Source organism: Myotis daubentonii, chromosome 2 (assembly GCF_963259705.1).
Source record: "Myotis daubentonii chromosome 2, mMyoDau2.1, whole genome shotgun sequence".
Lineage (NCBI taxonomy): Eukaryota > Metazoa > Chordata > Mammalia > Chiroptera > Vespertilionidae > Myotis > Myotis daubentonii.
Genome location: NC_081841.1, coordinates 58,003,461 through 58,024,854, shown reverse-complemented (window position 1 = coordinate 58,024,854; position 21,394 = coordinate 58,003,461). Strand labels below are relative to the sequence as shown.

Genomic DNA, 21,394 nt, shown 5'->3' with positions numbered 1-21,394 from the left:
CATTAAAATTAGAAATGAAGTTCAGCCGGGGTTAGGGCGATCGCGGCGCGGGACTGGGCTCCGGGTCTGCTCCGCGGGCAGCGGGAAGGAAGGCGCGCGGTGGAGGGCGCTCGTCCGGAACCCCGGCAGCGGCAGCGCGGCCATGAACCTGGAGCGGCTGCGGAAGCGCGTCCGGCAGTACCTGGACCAGTACCACTTATTGAAGAGACCATGTTTACCCCATTGTATATCCTTGCCTCCTTTGTCATAGATTAATTGACCATATACTACAACAGTATCAAAGTGCTCTATTTTGGGCCGATAAAGTAGCTTCACTCTCTCATGAGGAACCCCAGGACGTTTATTGGTTGGCTCAGTGTCTTTACCTGACAGCACAATATCATAGAGCAGCTCATGCACTTCGGTCACGAAAACTAGATAAATTGTATGAATCTTGCCGCTACCTTGCAGCTAGATGTCATTATGCTGCGAAAGAGCATCAGCAGGCTCTCGATATTCTTGATATGGAGGAGCCTATCAACAAACGATTATTTGAGAAGTATTTAAAGGATGAAAGTGGCTTGAAAGACACCCCCAATGACTGGGAAATGTCACAGTCCTCAATAAAGAGTTCTATTTGTCTTTTACGAGGGAAAATCTATGACGCTCTAGATAACCGAACCCTAGCTACCTATAGCTATAAAGAAGCTTTGAAGCTCGATGTCTATTGTTTCTAAGCATTTGATCTTTTGACATCACACCACATGTTGACAGCCCAAGAAGAAAAAGAACTTCTTGAATCACTACCTCTTAATAAGCTCTGTACTGAAGAACAGGAATTGCTACGTTTTCTATTTGAGAACAAATTAAAAAAGTATAATAAACCGAGTGAAACTATCATCCCCGAGTCTGTAGATGGTTTGCAAGAGAATCTGGATGTGGTAGTATCTTTAGCTGAAAGACATTATTATAACTGTGATTTTAAAATGTGCTACAAGCTTACTTCTGTAGTAATGGAAAAAGATCCTTTCCATGCAAATTGTTTACCTGTACATATAGGGACACTTGTGGAGCTGAATAAAGCAAATGAACTTTTCTATCTTTCTCATAAATTGGTGGATTTATATCCTAGCAACCCTGTTTCTTGGTTTGCAGTGGGATGCTATTATCTCATGGTTGGTCATAAGAATGAACATGCCAGAAGATATCTCAGTAAAGCTACGACACTTGAGAAGACCTATGGGCCTGCGTGGATAGCATATGGACATTCATTTGCAGTTGAAAGTGAACATGATCAAGCAATGGCTGCTTACTTCACAGCAGCACAGCTGATGAAAGGATGGAAAACAGCAGAAAAATGGTTTCTTGATGCTTTGGAAAAAATTAAAGCAATTGGGAATGAGGTAACTGTTGACAAATGGGAACCTTTGTTGAACAACTTGGGGCATGTCTGCAGAAAACTTAAAAAGTATGCTGAGGCATTGGATTATCACCGTCAGGCATTGGTATTAATTCCGCAAAATGCATCCACCTATTCTGCCATAGGGTATATCCATAGTCTGATGGGCAACTTTGAAAATGCTGTGGACTATTTCCATACGGCCCTTGGACTTAGGCGAGATGATACATTTTCTGTTACAATGCTTGGTCATTGCACTAAAATGTACATTGGTGATTCTGAAGCTTATATTGGAGCAGACATTAAAGACAAATTAAAATGTTATGACTTTGATGTGCATACAATGAAGACACTAAAAAACATTATTTCACCTCCGTGGGATTTCAGGGAATTTGAAGTAGAAAAACAGACTACAGAAGAAACAGGGCTTACACCACTGGAAACCTCAAGGAAAACTCCAGATTCCAGACCTTCTTTGGAAGAAACCTTTGAAATTGAAATGAATGAAAGTGACATGATGCTAGAGACATCTATGTCAGACCACAGTACGTGATTCCAAATGGGTCCTGACTTTGTTTTGTCCTAGCGTAGAGTAGGTCAGTCAGTGTTCTTCACATCCGTGTCATGTCTTAAGAATTTCCCATTTCTTAACATGAATCCAGACCATACTTCTACATTTAGGAACAGAGACCGGCCTTAAGAGACTGCATAGCACACCTTTGCAGCAGATATTTTCTGATCCTACAAAACAGTTATACATAGTGGAATAAAGAAGGTAAAGCATCAAAAAAAAAATTAGAAATGAAAGTGGGAACATTACTACTGATCCAACAAAAATAAAAAGGATCAAAGGAGAGTACTGTGAATAACTATATGTCCACAATTGGATCACCTAGATGAAATGGACAAGTTCCTAGAAACACAAAACCTACCAACACCAAACCATAAGGAATTACAAATATGGTTAACCTATCATTAGTAAGATGATTTGATCAGCAACCAGAAATCTGACAAAGGAAATTCCTAGCTTCATTAGTGAATTCTACCAAACATTTAAAGAATAATACCAACCCTTCTCAAACTTATTGAAAAAACTGAAGAGGAGATACACTCCCCAACTCATTCTATGAGGCCAGAATTATTCTGATACAAAAGCCAGACAAAGGTACTACAAGAAAAGAAAATTGCAGACCAATATCTCTCATGAACATTGTTAAAAACTCCTCAAAAAATACTAGCAAACCAAATTCAGCAGCATATTAAAAGAATTGCACACCATGATCAAGTGGAATTTATTCCTGGAGTGCAAGGATGGTTCAACATCTGAAAATTGATCAATGTAATATACCACATTGGCAATGAAGGAAAAGGCCATATGATCATCTCAATTGGCGCAGAAAAAGCGTCTGACAAAATTCAACATCCTTTCTTGATAAAAGCACTCAACAAACTAGGACTAGAAGGAAACTACCTCAACATAATAAAAACCATATATGGAAAACCCACACCAAGCATCATACTCAATGTGAAAGACTGAACACTTGACATCTGAATCTAATAAGGTAACTCTGAAAATCAGATTCTCCCTCTTCCCCAGGGTTTGCTGTTGTTTTGGGGTTGGGGGCGGGGGGGGGGGTGTTCATTTGTTATTTGTTGTTGTTTTTGTTTTTTTGGAGATTTTTGCTGTTGCTGTTGTCCCTATACCAAGGGTCTGCCTAAAAGTATAAACTTAAGGTCTTCTTGGGTCTTTTCTGAGCCTGTACCATTCCCTAGGCATGCATAGTGACTTTCTAATTTCCCTTGTATATGCCATTGTTTTTAATTTTCTAGTCTTTAATGTATGGTTCCCAAAAGGGGGAAAAGAGAAAAATTAATTGGGGGAAAAAAGGGCATCAGCCCTTTAAATAGTACACTGTAGGTCATTTCAGACAGATGAGAAGCAGTTTGTAAAAATGGGAGGAAGTGTAACAATGCCACCATCTCTCTGTCTGAACCTCTGTGAAAAGAAGCAGCAATGAGCAATCAGAGCAGATCCCAAATATATGGAGGACAGGGGGCTTTTTGCCCCCACCCCTCCTGTCTGGTTCCCACAATCTGTATACAAGCTGTTTTGGGAAAACATGCATAGCTGCCTGCAACAAGGCACACTAGTGACAGATGAGTAACTAGTACTGTGCTAACAGCTGAAAATGGCCAAAATTAGCTTCAATTTACCTCCCAACCCTCCCCCTGGAAGTTACAAGCTTTCAATAGACTCTAGAAGTCCAAAATATTTACATTAAATAGATTCTGTCAGTATAATTTTATCTAGGTGGGGAGACAGATTTGTTGCTTGCTATTCCACCATCTTCCCAAGAATCTTCAAATCATATTTTAATGTTTAATAAGTTATTAAGCTTGAGTTATCACTTTACAATTTATATGTAATCAAATTTTAGCTCAAAAGAAAGAATCCTGCTAACTTCATTATGTTTGAACCCTTAATTAACCACCTATACACACAGTGTCTTTCAGTATGGACATAGGCCAAGAGATGTTTGCTAAGACAGCTAGAAGATGCAGTTACCAGTTAAGAGGGTCAGATTAAAAAAGAAAAAAAGAGGGACAGATAAAAGGACCATGTTTTCTGAATTCAAAACTCATATCAGGACTTAAACAAAATATTTAAGAATGATTATGTGAAAAATCTTATAAATATATAAAAATTAGCCCTGGCCAAGTGGCTCAGTTGCTTGGAGCATCATTCCATATACCAAAAAGGTTGTGGGTTCAATTTCCAGCCAGGGCACATACCTAGGTTGTGGGTTGATCCCCGGTTGGGGTTCATACAGGAGGCAACTAATCAATGTTTCTCTCTCTCTCTCTCTCCCCCTTCCTCTCTCTCTCTAAAAAACATATCCTCGGGTGAGGATTAAATATATATATATATATATATATATATAAAATTTAAATTGCATTGTGAATTTACTGTACTGGCCTTTACTAAAAATAAAGAAAGCCCTGGCAGTGTGACTCAATTGGTGGGGCATCATCCCATTCATGGAAGAGTTGCCGGTTTGATTCTTGGTCAGGCCACATGCCCAGGTTGCAGACTCGATCCCTAGTGGGAGGCACACAGGAGGCAGCCGATCGATGTTACACTCTCGCATGGATGTTTCCCTCTTCTCCCTTCCTCTCTCTCTAAAAATCAATTAACTATTCTCTTTTTTAAATATATTTTTATTGATTTCAGAGAGGAAGGAAGGGGGAGAGAGAGATAGAAACATCAATGATGAGAATCATTGATCGGCTGCCTCCTGCACATCCCCTACTGGGGATCGAGCCCACAACCCACGCATGTGCCCTTGACCAGAATTGAACCCAGGACCCTTCAGTCCACAGGCCAATGCTCTATCCACTGAGCAAAACTGGCTAGGGCAATAAACTTTTCTTTAAAAAATTAAAAAATCTAATCAAAACTGTCCCCAGAAAACACCCAGCTGGTGTGGCTCAGCAGTTGAGCGACAACCCATGAACCAAGAGGTCACCAGTCGATTCCTGGTTGTAGGCTCAATCCCCAGTGGGGTGCATGCAGGAGGCAGCCGATTAATGTTTCTCTCTCATCAATGTTTCTATCTCTCTACTCCTCTCCCTTATTCTCTCACTTAAAATAGAAAAAAAGAAAGAAAAAAGAATCAATAAAAACATATTTTTAAAAAACTGTCCCCAGAAAACTGAACCATATAGTCTCCACATACATGTGGAAAGAAGAACAGAGAGTGGGGTAGGCATTGATCATTGAGTGAATTATTTCCAACTTTCATTCATTAAATGTTTTGATCATGACATCTCAACAAATGTCCTATAAATAAAATCAGTACATTTTTCTTTACACTTAATGTAAATACCAACAGTGGTCTCCTATCAACATTATACAAGGTACCACTTCACAGTTTTCTTAATCAAATATTAAAATAATCATCTATATATATAAAAGCCTAAGCGACCGGCCGACTGGCTGACCAGTTGGTAGCTATGACACGCACTAACCACCAGGGGGCAGACGCTCAACACAGGAGCGGAAACCACAGGCATGGAAACATGGAACAGACTGATGAATCTCAAAGGGAAGGGGGGAGGGAGGAGGGCAGGAAGAGATTAACCAAAGATCTTATATGCATACTAGAGGCCCAGTGCACGTGCACTGGGGGGTCCCCTCTGCCTGGCCTGCGGGGATCGGGCCAAACCAGCTCTCTGACATCTCCCGAGGGTTCCTGGATTGCGAGAGGGCGCAAGCCAGGCCAAGGGACCCCACCGGTGCACGAATCCATGCACTGGGCCTCTAGTATGTAATAAAAATAAAATCACAAAAATCAAAAACACAAGTACAATGTAGAAAATACAAAAATGTAATTGATTTGCCTTATTCACCAAATGGTTAGCTATACAGATATAATTTTTGCCTTGACGTTTAAGGCAGTTCCATTTTTCACCAGAGTTACATTTTCTGATAATATACTAGGATCAGCATCTTCTGTCTTATCTGTATTTAATTGATCATTTATGTTTTATACATTTGTGCACCTGAGAACCATATTTTCTTCATGATCACTGAGGCTCTGTAATATAAAATGTCATTGCCTTCATATATTTGAGTAGTACCGATGACGGTTTTGAAAGTCTCTGTGAGCATATTTTGCATATGTCTTGTTATGTGGGATCCTTCCAAAAGGTTCATGGTCATTGAAACAAGATTCAAAAACTTCATCAACAGCCTTTTCAGCTACTTCTTTGCTGACATTCCTAACAGCCAGGATAGAAAGAATGGCTCTGTCTCTGACACACGTCTAAAGAGAAAAAAAAAAAAGGATGTGGCTTTAGTTTTATATGAAAATTTAACCATGAAATAACATTTTATATAATATCTGAACCATAATCAAAACTCATTTTTGCCCTGGCTGGTTTGGCTCAGTGGATAGGCGTCGGCCTGTGGACTGAAGGGTCCTGGGTTCAATTCCGGTCAAGGGCATATGCCTGAGTTGCTGGCTCAATGCCCAGTGGGGGGCATTCAGGAGGCAGCCAATCAATGATTCCCTCTCATCATTGATGTTTCTCTCTCTCTCTTTCTCTCTCCCTTTCTCTCTGAAATAAATAAAAATATATTTTTAAAAAAAACTTATTTTCCTATTATTTCATTCTGTCATTCCAAAAAAGAAATTAGGTCACTCTAAAAATTATTTAGGTATACGTAAAATAAGCAGATGTCATTCTCTGAAGTTCTAGACAGTGTTTGCCAAACAATAAGTCCCAATTGGCAAAATCACAGAAAAGTGGATAAATAAGGTTCTGGTTGGATTTTTAATAAAATTTAAATAAATGTAAAATATACTTTATTTCTGTAACTCTTTTCCTTTGCATTGAGCAATGCTAAGTAACTTTTCCTTTGAGAGAAACACTATCCCCTGCAAGCAATAGAAAACCACAAATATATACACATAGTTTGAAGATGTCTTCATTTTTCAGGGGAAAAACAAATCAAACTTTTTTTGTTTGTTTCTGAGTGTTCTTTGCATGGGTGTTCAAGTGTTCTTTCTAAGAAGATAATTTACCTAATGTTACATTATAATAAACCAGAATTTCTGAGTATTCTAAATATTTTAAGAAATATAAGGTCACCCAGCCAGTGTGGCTCAGTGGTTAAGCGTCAACCTATGAACCAGGAGGTCACGGTTCAATTCCCAGTCAGGGCACATGCCTGGGTTGCAGGCTTGATCCCCAGTGATGGGCATGCAGGAAGGAGCCAATCAGTGATTCTCTCTCATCGTTGATGTTTCTATCTCTCCCACTTCCTTCCTCTCTGAAATCAATAAAAATATTTTTTTTTAATTTGAAAAAGGAAAGAAAGAAAGATAAGGTCCTACCATTCCAATTCTTGAAGAGCTTTTATTCATTGTATTTCCCCACAGGCCCAAACGAAAACTCAAAAGAATGGCATTTAACATTTTCCTGAAAAATAACCAAACACTGGTTCTGAAGGCTGTGCATCCTGTCAATCATTGATTTTCTCTGCATGTTCCCAGTTTTACTTGGCCTGATCAGCATGCCCAGCCTGGAGATGCTCACTGATACTGGAATATAAAACAGTGCTTCTCAATCTAAATTACACCAAACACTGATTTTTAAAATAAACCCTAGGCATAAAGGAATAAGGAGAGAAAGACTGGTACGAAGCCACAACCACAATTGCCACAGAGGAAATTTCTCCCCTTGGTAAAAATTTGTCTCCTGGAGACACAGGGAGATACAAGTATAGATCACAATTCAGATTCACTTCTTTGTAGATGTAATAAATTTCTGTTAAAAGTGTGCAAATTTACAATCAGTTACTGTGGTTGATGTTTATGCTTCTTTTTTTAAATATATTTTTACTGATTTCAGAGAGGATGGGAGAGGAAGAGAGAGATAGAAGCATCAATGATGAGAGAGAATCATTAATCAGTTGCCTCCTGCACGCCCCACACTGGGGATCAAGCTCGCAACCTGGGCATGTGCCCCAACCAGGAATCGAACTGTGACCTCCTGGTACATAGGTCCATGCTCAACCGCTGAGCCACACCAGCTGGGCTGATGTTTATGCTTCTTGGGTACAAAAGCAGAACTCCATTCCCTAACACTCTTCTCCCTCAACCAGGCTCCCACTACCTCCCCATAGTTACTTCCTGTTGCTAGTTCTATTCATTTTCTGCTGCTGCTACCCAAGTTTTTTTAAAATAGAAAAAGGAGAGACTTCTCTTTCAAATACTCTGGGCCCTGGATCACATGCTTTAACCACATTATCCTCTACTTCCACCCTTCCCGCTGAGAGCCAGAACACACAGGCCATCCAAATGCAGCCCAAGCTGTATTTACTGGAGGGGAGGCGCAGGGATCCCAGGGCACAGAAGACATGTGGCACAGCAGCTCAGCGCCATATCACTAAGCTGACTCACACAGGCTGAAAGCATAACAGCCTTACCTAAGGCATTACCCTCTCCAAGCAGCAGGCTTCTCCTCTAGCTCCCATTCACAAGGTCACACCTTCTCTTAGTAGTTCACTGGATTTTCTTCCCTCCACCCTAGAGATGAGTGACTCTTCGCGAGAGAACCAAGGGTCTTTCTGTTGTTGTTCCAAGCCTACCCTTTTTTGCATCTATTATCCGGTTGGAACTGCTATCCTGATGCTCGTGACCCTCACAAATCAGCCCAGCACGCTCTTTCCACAGAAAGTCTCTCACCAGCCTTTCCCTAAGTATGGGCTCAGAGCCCCTTGGTTGCTATGGGCAGAACTGCTCATATTCATTATCAGTCCATCGGTTCCATGCTCCTCTCCCCAAGTCCATCTGTGGCGGATAGATGTATGACGTGATAGCGAAGCTCTCTAACGGGATGATCTCGCCTCTAATTTCCTTTTGGGGTTTTGTTATTCGTTTTGTTTAGTTTTGTCTACAAAACCCCTCTCAGCTCAGTTTATCACACATTGTATGCGGGAAACGTATTTATACGTTTTACGTTGACTGTAAGTAGTAGAGCGCAGGACACGTATTAATACGTTTTTTATAGACTAGCGGTAGAATGCGGGTAATGTATAAATACGTAAACTAAAGTTATCGTAATTTTACTGAACGTTGCCATTTGCGCAAAAAATTAGCAAAAATGGCCCGCGCCACCTGTTAGCGCGCAATAAAAACTACCCGCAAACAATGTGATCATATTCAACCTGTATTAATCCAAAACTTTGCTATGACATCATACATCCTTCAAAGGCGCACTAATACACCACCGTAACCTGTGCCACAGTGAAGTCTCTTCTGAAAAGTATTACTTCTTTACCTTGAGAATACAGTGGTAGTTTAAAAATGTAAGTCCAGGACTGCTAGGGTAACAGCAAGACAGGCTGTGATTTCACTTCCACTCCTTATCTACCCCATCCACAAGTGTCCCAAGAGCAAGATCATAATAGTTCTTTTCACTATTAAAATCTTTCAGTCAGGCACACAGCTCACCCATAATTATAAAACAGAACTAAATTCCATCCCTTTGGCTTAAACGGTATACAGTTTGTATTCATTTCACGTAAGTAGTTCTTCCAAGTTTCAAATACTAAATGTACTTCTCATTTCTTTATTCATTATTTCCACTCTTAGACTCTTAAAGGTAAGTGACTTCATGTTAGTTTTTACCTGATGGTGTTGTTTTAATCCAAAACGTAGCCTGAATATTTCATTCACAAGTGAGCAGTCTCCACTGAGGTTAGCAGCTCGAATCTATCACACAGACAGAAGGCAAACGAAAAGAAAATAAGTGCCCGTGCTCTATGCCTTTATAACAACCAATCTTTTTAATTGTAAAAGAATATATAAAAGTAGCATGCTTTTCTGAGATCAGAGTAACTGTAAGACTTTTTTGAAAGGATTTTTTAAACTCTATTGACTCCAGAAGTTCTTCAGGTAAGAAAGAGAGCAGCTATCCATGAGCTACGACAGACACTGCCAAAGGCACCAGGCTGGGTGTGCATGACAACCTGAAGTTAGGACATATTTTCTAATTTACTACATTTTTTAAGTAAAAAGTAGCTTTAATAGATGAAAAAAATCTTGGAACTACCCACATAGATTCTACAGCTAACCTGGCCACACTTTCGCTAATTCATAGCAAACAGAATGACCCACTTCATGTTACTTCACAATAACACGGTCTTATTCCTCTGAAGAGCTCAAGGCACTTACACATTTTAGCCAACAGGCAGGAAGTTTCATAACACCCGAGAGAGACCTATTTAAAAACTCAGGATTCACCAATGAACAAAATAAACTGAACAAAATAGAAACACAGGCAGGGATACATGGAACAGACTGACAGCCGTCAGGAGGAACGGGGCAGGAGGGGGACAGGGAGCACTGGATGAAAGAAGGTGAAGGGATTAGTCAAAGAATATATATGCCTAGCCCACAGACACAGACACCAGTGTGGTGATGGCCAGAGGAAAGGGGGAGCAGAGGATGGGTGGAGATGGGCAATAGGTGAGGGGTGACATCTGTAATAGTGTCAACAATAAAGTTAAAAAAAAAAAAGAAAACTCAGGATTCAGTCTACTCTCCAAATAATGAGTTATAATTAGATGCAGTGATGTTGCTTATTAATTTAAGGGAAAGAGAAAATAATCTAAGTTATAAAATATAAGCTTGAAGTTTATATTAGCTTTTTAACTTCTCAATACATTGCACTCTTTGATTAATGAAATGCAAGTATGAAATACTTATGTCTCTCTAGGAATATATTTATATTTATATGTATATTTTTTAGAGCAATCCAAAGTGCTTATTGATAAATATCTTTTTATGCTTTACTCTAGAGCAAGAAAGGATCTTTACCTATAGAAAGCAGCACAAAAGCCAATTAGGGACCCTGGTTGTAAAACTGCCTCTTTCACTTACTGAAGTATGGAATCTAAACAAATGCCTCACTTTCCACAGATATTACATGAGGATAATAGTATCCGCTTCCGCCGGAACCGGTTTGGCTCAGTGGATAGAGCGTCGGGCTGCAGACTGAAGGGTCCCAGGTTCGATTCCGGTCAAGGGCATGTACCTGGGTTGCGGGCACATCCCCAGTAGGAGGTGTGCAGGAGGCAGCTGATCAGTGTTTCTCTCTCATCGATGTTTCTGACTCTCTATCTCTCTCTCTTCCTCTCTGTAAAAAATCAATAAAATAAATAAATAAATAAATAAATAAATAAATAGTATCCGCTTCCATGGGCTGTTGTAACAACTATGATCCACAAACGCTTCCCGTGCCGACAGCGCTCTCGCAAACATGGAGAATGTTCCTAAAACCCGCTGGCTTTTCTGTAAAAAGTGGGACGAGCATAAACCCCACAAAGTAACAATACAAGCCAGGCAGGGATTCTCTGTGCACAGGGAAAGCGGCATTACGACAGGAAGCAGAGTGGCTGTGGTGGGCACACTAAGCTGATTTTCCACAAAAAGGCTAAAACTACACAGAAGTTTGTGCTGAAGCTCTAGCCAGTTAGCTCAGTTGGTTAGAGCATTTGTCCTAACGCACCAAGGTTATGGGTTCAATCCCCAGTCAGGGCACATACAAGAATCAACCAATAAATGCCTAAATAAGTGGAACAACAAATCAACGTTTCTCTCTTTCTCTCTTTCTCTCTCTCTCTCTCTCTCTCTCTCTCTCTCTCTCTCTCTCTTTCTTGGGGCGGAGGGGGGAGGGTAAAGGGGGCTCATGGGGGAAAAGGGGACATATATAATACTTTCAACAAAAAATTTTTTAAATAATAAAATCAATAAATTTTTTAAAATTTATTTAAAGAAGATTGTGCTGAGGCTTGAATGTGTTGAGCCCTACTGAAGATCTAAGAGAACACTGGCTATTAAGAGACGCAAGCACATTGAACTAGGAGGAGATAAGGAGAGACAGGGCCTGGTGATCTAGTTCTAAGCTTCGTATTTTGTTTTATTATGTAACAATAAAATCTTGAGGATATGTTCACTTCAAAAAAAAAGAATCCACAAACAGAACAGTGTTTGGCACACAGCCCTCAGTAAATGTTAACTGCCCTTAATTTTTTTGTTATATAGTTTATTCCATAAGAAATAGTCTATTATAATTAAAGTTAATAACTACTCTTAGGATTAAAAAGGTTATATTTAATACAATTCTAAAAAAAAACTTAAAATTTCTGTATGTCTCAAAAATTTGTATTCAATAGTTAGAAACAGAAATTCAAGACTAACATGGAGCTATCACAGTAAGAGAAGGAGTATCCTATATAATAAAAGCCTAATATGCTAAGTGTTTGGTCGTCCAGTTGGCCTTTCAACCAATCAAAGCATAATATGCTAATGTTGTGCTAAGTCTGTTCAACCACTCACTATGACGTGCACTGACCACCAGGGGGCAGACAGTTGACCAGTCGACCAGTCACTATGATGTACACTGACCACCAGAGGACAGACGCTCCAAACGGTAGGTTAGCTCGCTGCTGGGGTCCAGCCGATCAATCGGGACTGAGCAAGATGAGCTGGACACGCCCTGGAGCCCTCTCGCAGTCCCTCCCCAGCTGGCCAACCTCCTGTGTCCCTCCCCAGCCCCAATAGTGCACCGGTGGGGTCCCTCGGCCTGGCCTGTGCCCTCTCACAATCCAGGACTGCCGGGAACCAATTCCAGCATGTCATAATTTCAAGAGCTTCATCAAAAGGTTGATGAAACCTGGGGACTCAACAGGGTTGAGTCACACGTGTAGTCACCTGTTGGGAATGGCTAAAGGCATTTCCCCAAACCTGAATAGGAAACTGATAGTGGCTGCCAGACAGTTAAAGGGCATCTTAATCTACATGTTATTGCCTCCTATTGACCAAACACCTGAACAGAAATAGGCTAGTCCCCAAACTGACAATGCTTCTGTACCCTTTGAAACCTTACCCTTTGAAGTGTATTATCTCCACCTTGCCTCAGGACAAATTGTGTTAATAAAAACAAGGGTCCTAGACAAGGAGGGAGTCTTTAGTTCCTTTAGCTGAAGGTCCTCTGACCCCCAATGCCTTTCAAAATTTTATCTCGTCTCCGGACTCTTTATTAGTCCCCGGATTCCTATGTCATCTACGCACAGCCCCTTTTCCAGATTCCTGAACCCTTCTTGATGCTGGGACAAGACCCCTGGCACAGGACCCCTCGGGGGATGTCAGAGAGTCGGTTTCAGACTGATCCCTCAGGCCAGGCCCAGGGATCCCTCTGGTGCACGAATTTGTGCACCAGGCCTCTAGTGTTTAAATAAAATACTTTAATAAATAGTTCAAACATAGTGTTCTGCAGGGAGGAAAAGATATCATTTACAATAAAACTCACCTCTGAGCAGGCCAAATGTCTGACATTGGTGAACCAGTCGACATGAGCACGACAATGATCAAACGTATGAATGAGCTCGTGGGTGACCACTCTGTTCATATGGGCCTGATTACGGATATTATTCTGGCACAAAACAATCTAGGAGGCACCAAAATAAGAGAAGTTCAGTTATGTCTAAAATCTACTCTCATTTCATGGATTCCATCCTCTCCCACACATGAGGGGGACTTACCTGCTTGCATTGCCTCCACCCACTTTTCTCCACTGACCCCACCACTCTCTGTCCGTCAAGGTCCAGTACAACCACATGCTCCATTAAGCCTTCCCAGTGACTAACTTCTCTCCTCCCTCCTCTCTGGACTATCACAGCACTTAGATGGAGGACACGTATTCACACACTGTCCTCCTTGGCTGACTGTATCAGTGTGTCTTGGACTCCACAGCATTGTATTTAGAGTGTGGACTGCGGAAGAAGCTGACAGATTCAAATTCTAGCCCCATTCCTTACTAATTCGATGACCGAGGGCAAGTTTCCTACCTTCCCTGTGCCTCTGTTTCCTCAACTATGAAAGGAAATCATTAGAGTACCTACCTCATAGAATTGTGAGAATTCAATGAGAATATAGGTAAAATGCTTCTGACTGAGGTTCTGAATGAGCAATGAATCAACAATGAATGACCACCACTGTCCCACTCTACTAGAATTGCCAGAAAAAAATGCTCAGAAAGACCTTCAGAAAGAAGTGCAAAAAGCCCACGGCACACTGAGCAGGACCCTATAAGAATAATAAAGACATGAGAGAACCTAATCATAGTTACCATTCAACATCCATTTATTCAACTGATATTTATGGAGACCTTTTAGTAGATTTATAATCTACTAACGGAGATAGAAATTAATCATTATTTACCAAAATGTTTAAATGCATGCAATGACAGCTGTCATGAAGAAAAACCCAGGTTGGCATGAGTACCTACAATGAGAGAACCTGGCCTGGTCTGGGGGCTGGGGAAGGCTTCTCTGCAGAAGGAATGTTTAAACTGGGATCTAATGGGCGAATGGTAGGTAAACTTGAGGAGAGGGGAGGGAGCATACCAGAGAGAACACCGAGGCAAAGGGCATGGGGAGGGTGGGAGGAACAGAATGTCTGAGAAGCAGGCTTATGTTTCTGAAGCACAGAGTTTGAGGTGGTGGGCATCAGATAAGGCTGGTGAGGTCAGCAGTGGCCAAATAACTGAACGCCTTGCCTTTATCCTGAGAGCAGTGGGAAGTCACTGAAAGGAAGTAGTGAAATGGGGGGTGCTTTGGTTTTATTTTGTTTTTATTCCTTTGACTGTAGTTGGAAAAATAAGCAGAAGATGACCAAAACTGATGCAGAGACTAGCTGAAGGCTAGTGAAGTATTCTAGGCAAGAGGTAATGGGACCTGAGCTAGGATAGAGGAAGCCAACAATGTTATCTAGGAGGTAAATTAGATAAAATTTGGTGATGGGCCCGGCCGCCATAGCTCAGTGGTTGAGCATCAGTCTATGAACCAGAGGGTCATGGTTTGATTCCCCATCAGGGCAAATGCCCAGATTGCGGGCTCAATCCCCGATGTGGAGCATGAGGGAGGTGGACAGTGGGTGATTCTCTCTCATCATTGATGTTTCTATCTATCTCTCTCTCCCTTCCTCTCTGAAATCAATAAAAATATATATATTTTTTAAATCTGGTGATAGCCCTAGCTGGTTTGGCTCAGTGGCTAGAGAGTCAGCTTGCAGACTAAAGGGTCCTGGATTCGATTCTGGTCAAGGGCACATGTCCAGGTTGCGGGTCCAATCCCCAGAGACAGACTCATTGATGTTTCTCTCTCTCACTCTCCCTTCCTCTAGTAAATCAATTTAAAAATATACTAAAAATTTGGTGATGGATAGAATATGCAAAGGGAATCAGAGGTATCAAGAATGATACTGAATTTCTGGTTTGTATAATAGGATAGATGGTGGTACCATTCAACTGAAATATGCAAAACTAAAAGACCAGGTTGGGTGGGGTAGGGGATGGTAAAAATCATCAATCTGAAAAAAATAATAATTAATCTGGACTTGGACAGGTCAGATCTGAGGTGCCTTTAAGGCAACCAAGATTGGGTATTAAGTAGGCACTTGGATATACAAATGTGGAGTTCAAAGGAGAGCTCTGACCTAGGAAAATAAATGAGATCCCCTTGGCAGAGTATAGAGTAAAAAAGAAAGGCTCTAACACCAAGAATTAAGGGACTTCAACATTGAAGGGCTGACAGAGAAAGGTGAGCTAGCAAAAGAACTACCAGAAGAGTGCTGTACACCGGGCACCATGGGAAGAAAAGTGTTTGGCATGACCTGCTAATGTCAAATGTATGCATACCATATGACCCAGCAATTCCACTCCTAAATATATACCTTGCAGTAATTTTTTGCACATGTGCACCAGGAGAAAAGTTAAAAAATATTCACAGCAGCGTTGCTCAAAATAACAAAGTTGGGAAGAATCAATATTAGATAGGGTAAACTGTAGTACAGACACACCATGGAATACTATCCAACAGTGAAACTAAATAAACCAAAGGTATACACAACATGGAAGAATCTCACAATGCTGAACAAAAGAAATGTTGCAGAAGATGATATACTGCATGATTTCATAAAACTACAAAGTATTACCTATAACTCAAAGTATTCCATGAATCAACCTTAAGAGCAGGCATAAATAACACATTGTTGGATGTTTAAGCAACTCGGAAAGCAGGGGGTGAGTACCACAAGAGTTAGAATAAGGAAGGAGAGATCATGTGATCTAAGAGGGGCACACGGGCTTCCAAAGTCCTCGCAACGCTCTCTCTCACATCTGGGTGGCAGTTACACAAGTATTCATTCTTTATTATGACCAAAAAATGTACATATAGGTTTTTTCCTCTCTGTATAAATGAGATGTTTCACAATACAATTTTAATTTTTAAAAAAATGTAAGAGGGTGCTCACTGTGTTCAAAACTGCTGAGAAGTAAGATGAAGGTTCAAAATATCCACTCTATTTAATCCTAGGGGGGCAATGAACTTACCAAGACCCAATCTGAGCACTATAGATATTGTGATTACTAATTTACAAGTGAGGAGACTGAAAATAAGGCAATAACTTGCCCATGCCCCACAGCTAATGAGGCTTAGATACAATCATTACTCATGTTTTATTTTTTTTAATATTTTTATTGATTTTTTACAGAGAGGAAGGGAGAGGGATAGAGCTCCTGCACACTCCCCACTGGGGATGTGCCCACAACCAAGGTACATGCCCTTGACCGGAATCGAACCTGGGACCCTTGAGTCCACAGACACTCTATCCGCTGAGCTAAACCGGTCAGGGCATTACTCATGTTTTACAAATGAGAAATCTCACTCCCCTCATCAAAATTGTCAAAGGTGTATATCACTTCTCACCATGTAAAGGTGAAACTCTTTAGCTTAGCATTCAAAGCCTCCCACCATATGGCTTTCCTTCATTCCCATCCTATCTCCCCTAATTCCCGTGTATTCCTGCCCTCCAGCAAACCAGACGACATGCTATTCCACAAATACACCTTGTTCTTTCCCAACACGCCACCTTGGCTCATGCTTCCCCTGTGTGGGCAACAGTCTTTGTCTTCTTTGCCCTGAAGAGGTTCTATGACCTCTAGCTGCATCAGTGGGCACCTTTCAGTCAATCATGTCACTGCCCCATTGTGGCAACCATGCCCACCTAAAAGAGTCTAACCTGCCGCCCTTTGTGTCCTTGCCTGTGTTCATGTCTCATCTCCCCTGTGAAGCGGTGAGCTCCTTAAGAGTAAGGACCATGACTATTTCACTTTTTTGAATCCCACACACAGTCTAACGAACGATCCCCAGCATGGGGAAGGTCCGCAGGAGAAATGGGAGGAAAGAAAACAAGTTGGCAAAAATGCCTACCTGAGACACTGACGCATCAAAGCCTCCACTGACATTCCCATTACAGTCTTCACAAGAGAAGTGTCTTTCTCTGTTAACGGCACTAAAAGGCAAGAAGGAATGGGAGACGATGTCCAGAAGCAGTGTGCACGTGGCACAGGGAGCTGCCCTGGGCCAGGGCGCCCGCATCAAATCCCCTCCACACTGACACATGGGAAGCACCGGGAAAGCAACTTACCCTCAGGACTCAGCTTTTTCATCTGTAAAATAAGGATATTACCTCTGACATCTATCCTAGTTCAAATTCTATGAACGTTATGATTCCACAGAGCATTTGGTCAACTAATTAAGACCATACTGGAAATATGATGGGGTTCCTGTCCTCGGGCCAGAATGGTAAGAAGTGGATCAAAAGTCACTTCCATTAATACCCTCAAAGTTAAACAACACCTGGGCAGTTCTGACATAACCAGCTGAGATCTGTTTTGCATTTAGGAGAATGCTGAGGCTGGCATAGTGGAAAAGCCAGGTTTAGTAATTACTTACAAGAAAGGTTTTAAGTATTGTGTTTAATAAATAACCAAGGTGAACGGTAGAGCCAGAGATATGGAGTTAAAGCAGATGTCTGGAAAGCATAAGGCTTGTCTGGAGAGAATGCAGCCAATCACTACCATCTACCATATGGAAAAGGCTTTGTGGCCCTAGCCGGTGTGGCTCAGTGGATAGAGCATCCATCTGCGGACTGAAGGGTCCCGGGTTTGATTCCAGTCAAGGGCACATGCAGGGGTTGCAGGCACAATCCCCAGTAGGGGCATGCAGGAGGCACCGATCCATGATTCTCTCTTATCATTGATGTTTCTATCTCTCTCTCCCTCTCCCTTCCTCTCTGAAATCAATAAAAAAGTAATTTTTTAAAAAAAGGAAAAAGAGACTCTGTGGCCTAAAGTGAAATACAAGTGGTTCCAGTGTTTTGGATTTTGTTTTCAGCAGGCAGAACATAGAGCAGCACTTCAAAAAGATTTACTTACCAACCAGAGCGTTTCATGGCATCAAGTAGAAGTTTGACATATGGATCTAAAAAGATATTGATTCGATTATGTATGCTAATTGAATAAACAGCCAATTAAATTATCCAAACAGCAGTATAAGATATTATCAAAAAGCAACTCACAAATCTTAATGAAGTTATACTATATTAAAATAGGGTGGTTTTTGGTTTGTTTTTTTTTAAGACAGCCTTAAATTAACAAAAAGCAAGACTGTAATGAAATGAAGCACTGATACAAATACCAAGATGGGTGCTACCAAACATCTTAGATAAGCTCAAATATGTTTTTAAAGGCCATTTTAGTTCAATGATCAAAGATTGGGGGCATTTTGGGCCATATCCATAGGAGCAGACAGCAGCATGGCATCCAGATTCAGAGACACGCAGGAAGTAGCCCCACTGCTGTCCATCGGGTCAGACCACACTGCAGCTCGGGTCCCAGGCTGAGCACCACACTCCACGGGGCCTGCCAGCTGAAGCTCTTCCTTGAGGGAAGGCGATTAGCACAGCACAGGACTATGTTCAGCAAGACGCAAGAAAGGATTTGTGGACTTGGAAAGGAGAAAAATAACTAGGACCACAGTAGCTTCAAGGATTTAAAGGGGTACCGTGTGGGAATAGATTCGGTTGCTATTTCTTAAGAGGATAGCACAAGGACCACGGGGTAGAAGTTAGAGGGGGCAAATTTCAACTCAGTATGAGAAAGGATTTTCCCCAACAATTAAAGCTTTTGATACAATAGACGAGTAGCCTCAAAAAACAGAGAGCCGCCCTGGCCAGCTGCTCAGGGGCAGAGCATCAGCGGGGGGACGGAAGGGTCACACAATTTGCTTTGAAGAAAAAGAAAACAAAAATCTCCCATGAGGCTTGGTTTCTCCAGTCACCCCAGCCTCAGGTATAGAATTTCAAAGCTGTAGGTTGAAGCTTTAATACCACCAACAGGTTCTCCCAGTAGCCCTCCCTGTGGAAGGCTGAGGCCTGCTCATTCCCACGGGGGTTCACGTCCAGCACCTCACATCCTATCTCAACTTTTTCCTCCACCGCTTGGCTCTTCCACTGCAAGAACATCTACCCTTTATTCAGCTCCTGATATGCTGGCACTTTACATTCATAAAATCTATTCCTCACAACCCTACAAGAGGTATTTTTAGGCCTCTCCCGCCCCTCCCCTTTCTTCTTTGCAGATAGGAATAGCGGGATCAGAGAGTTAAATCGCTCTTCTACACCTAATGGAGAGGGACCAGAATTTGAACCAATGTCTAATCTGTATCCCATGTTCTTTCCACCGGGTTCCACTGAAACGTCTTAAAAGCAAGGTCTTTAGTCATCTTGGTATTTTATTTTCCCACACCAGAACCTAGGAGGTACCCAATACATACTGTAAAAACAATGTCATTATTCCCTCTACTCCCCTTCCTCCACCCACCTCCCTTGATTCCCTATATGCTGGTAACTCGTTGGAAAACCTTGGGGTGGATGGGTTTTTTTATTATTGTTGATTTGAGAGAGAAACACAGAGAGAGAGAGAAACATTGATTTGCTGTTCCACTTAGTTATGCATTCATTGGTTGTTTCTTGTATGTGCCCAGACCCGGGATCGGGATCGAACCTCGGCTTTGGTGAATGGGGATGATGCTCAAACCAACTGAGCTACCCAGCCAGAGCCGGGGGGCTGACTTTTGAACTGTGACTGGCCAACTATGCATCAGTAACCTCGCTTTAGGACAAGTACGTTTGAGACTGATTTCTAAATGTGTCTGAAGTAAACTTGTCAATGTAAATAAGTTAAGAACTCTCCAGTGCAAGGCCCCTGGGAAGACAGGCACTGGTGGGCAGGTAGCTGTGTCCTTACTGAACCCACAGCAGTGGCTCGTAACCGTTTTGGGTCGTGGGCGTCTTGAGGATATAATGAAGCTATAAACTCTCTCTCCAGAAAATGCACTTAGGAGCATGCACACGCGGTTTCCCAGTCCATTTCAGGGGTTCCTGCACTCTGCAGCCCATCCATGTACGAAGGCTACAGGCCCCTTCCCACGAAGGGCAGGTTTGTAAAACTGTCGTTTTTGCACTGCCAGCAGTAAGTATGCCTTAAGTGGCTCTTCACAACTCCGCTTCACCTTATCAACAATAAAAAATATATTTAAAAAAAAACAACAACAACACTCTGCTTCACCAGACCTGAAGTCCACCTATTGCTGCATAACTTACACAAAATCAGATTATCTGTCAGACCAGTGAGTGTGACCGAAAAGGGCAAACTCCTAGCCCGCTTCCCCATTCATCCACAGGCAGGAAGAGGGCCTCCTTTATAAGGGCCCCCCACCGCCGCCCCCATAATGCCCACCCAGCCCGGTCTCTCCGCTGAGCTGCCCAGAACCCGGGCCGGGCCGCCCTGGGGCTGACCCGGAGCCCCCGCTCTCGGCGCCACCCGCGGCCCCAGCCTCCCATCGGCTCCTACTGGTCTGCAGCGTCTTCAGGAGCATGAGCTGGCACTTCTGGTCGTCGGCGAGGAAGCGGGCGAGGAAGCCCTGCTGGGGCTGCTCCGGAGCCAGCTGCTCGGGGGAGGCTTGGCCCGCGGCGCCCGGAGCCCGTGCCATGCCATCCGCGGACCCGGCGCCGCTCCCTCCCGCCTTCGGCGCCCGGGATGAGGCCAGGAAAGGTGGCCACCCCCACGCCAAACGCACCGCCAGGGCCCTCCTCCGCCAGGCGGACAGAACGCGGGGCGGGGCGAGGGGCGGGGCCTGGGCGGGGCGAGGGCGCGGGGCGAGGGCGCGGGGCGGGGCGCGGGGAGGGGCCTGGGCGGGGCCTGGGCGGGGCGCGGAGGTGGCGTCAGCTGCACCCGGCTGCACCCGGGAAGCTGTGGGCCGAGTCCCCACGAGCGCCGTTCCGCAGCCGCCTCCTCGTGGGCGACATTGGCCAGTCAGTCCCCTGCTCCCTCGAAGGTGTCCGCCGTCCTCCCTCTCCCCGTAGTTGCCCTCTGCAGACCATTGCAGCCCCTGACCTGCCCCTCCCCTCACGCCTAAAGCCAGATTGAAAGCGGCGTTTTCCAGAAATGTTTGACAGCTGCAATTATAACCACTGGTCACATCAAAAGCCACAAACTATAGGACCAAGTACTTTTGTTTTGCTTCATCTGGGCCCACTG

General features: G+C 42.9%; 2 protein-coding genes across 6 annotated transcripts; one reads left to right on the top strand and one right to left on the bottom strand.

Annotated features, from left to right (window-relative positions):
* Nucleotides 1-259: 259 nt before the first annotated feature.
* On the top strand, nucleotides 260-2,173 carry LOC132227841 (cell division cycle protein 16 homolog). Its single transcript, XM_059683429.1, is given in 1 exon segment — nucleotides 260-2,173. A coding segment is annotated over 1 exon segment (1,428 nt). The 5' UTR covers nucleotides 260-503; the 3' UTR covers nucleotides 1,932-2,173.
* An 854-nt stretch (nucleotides 2,174-3,027) lies between these two features.
* Nucleotides 3,028-20,972, bottom strand: ATP23 (ATP23 metallopeptidase and ATP synthase assembly factor homolog). Of its 5 annotated transcripts, none has more exons than XM_059683431.1 (6): nucleotides 20,458-20,542; nucleotides 18,230-18,275; nucleotides 17,223-17,304; nucleotides 13,262-13,399; nucleotides 9,577-9,660; nucleotides 3,028-6,204 (listed from the first exon to the last, which is right to left on the bottom strand). In XM_059683431.1, the coding sequence occupies exons 1-6, from the start codon at nucleotides 20,525-20,527 to the stop codon at nucleotides 6,001-6,003; spliced, it is 624 nt and encodes a 207-aa protein (XP_059539414.1). In that variant the 5' UTR covers nucleotides 20,528-20,542; the 3' UTR covers nucleotides 3,028-6,000. The 5 variants fall into 5 exon arrangements, with proteins under 5 accessions (XP_059539414.1, XP_059539415.1, XP_059539413.1 ...); XM_059683430.1 differs by lacking the exon at nucleotides 20,458-20,542 and adding an exon at nucleotides 20,708-20,972 and having other exon boundaries at nucleotides 5,156-6,204; XM_059683432.1 differs by lacking the exons at nucleotides 9,577-9,660; nucleotides 20,458-20,542 and adding an exon at nucleotides 20,708-20,972.
* Between the last annotated feature and the right edge of the window lie 422 nt (nucleotides 20,973-21,394).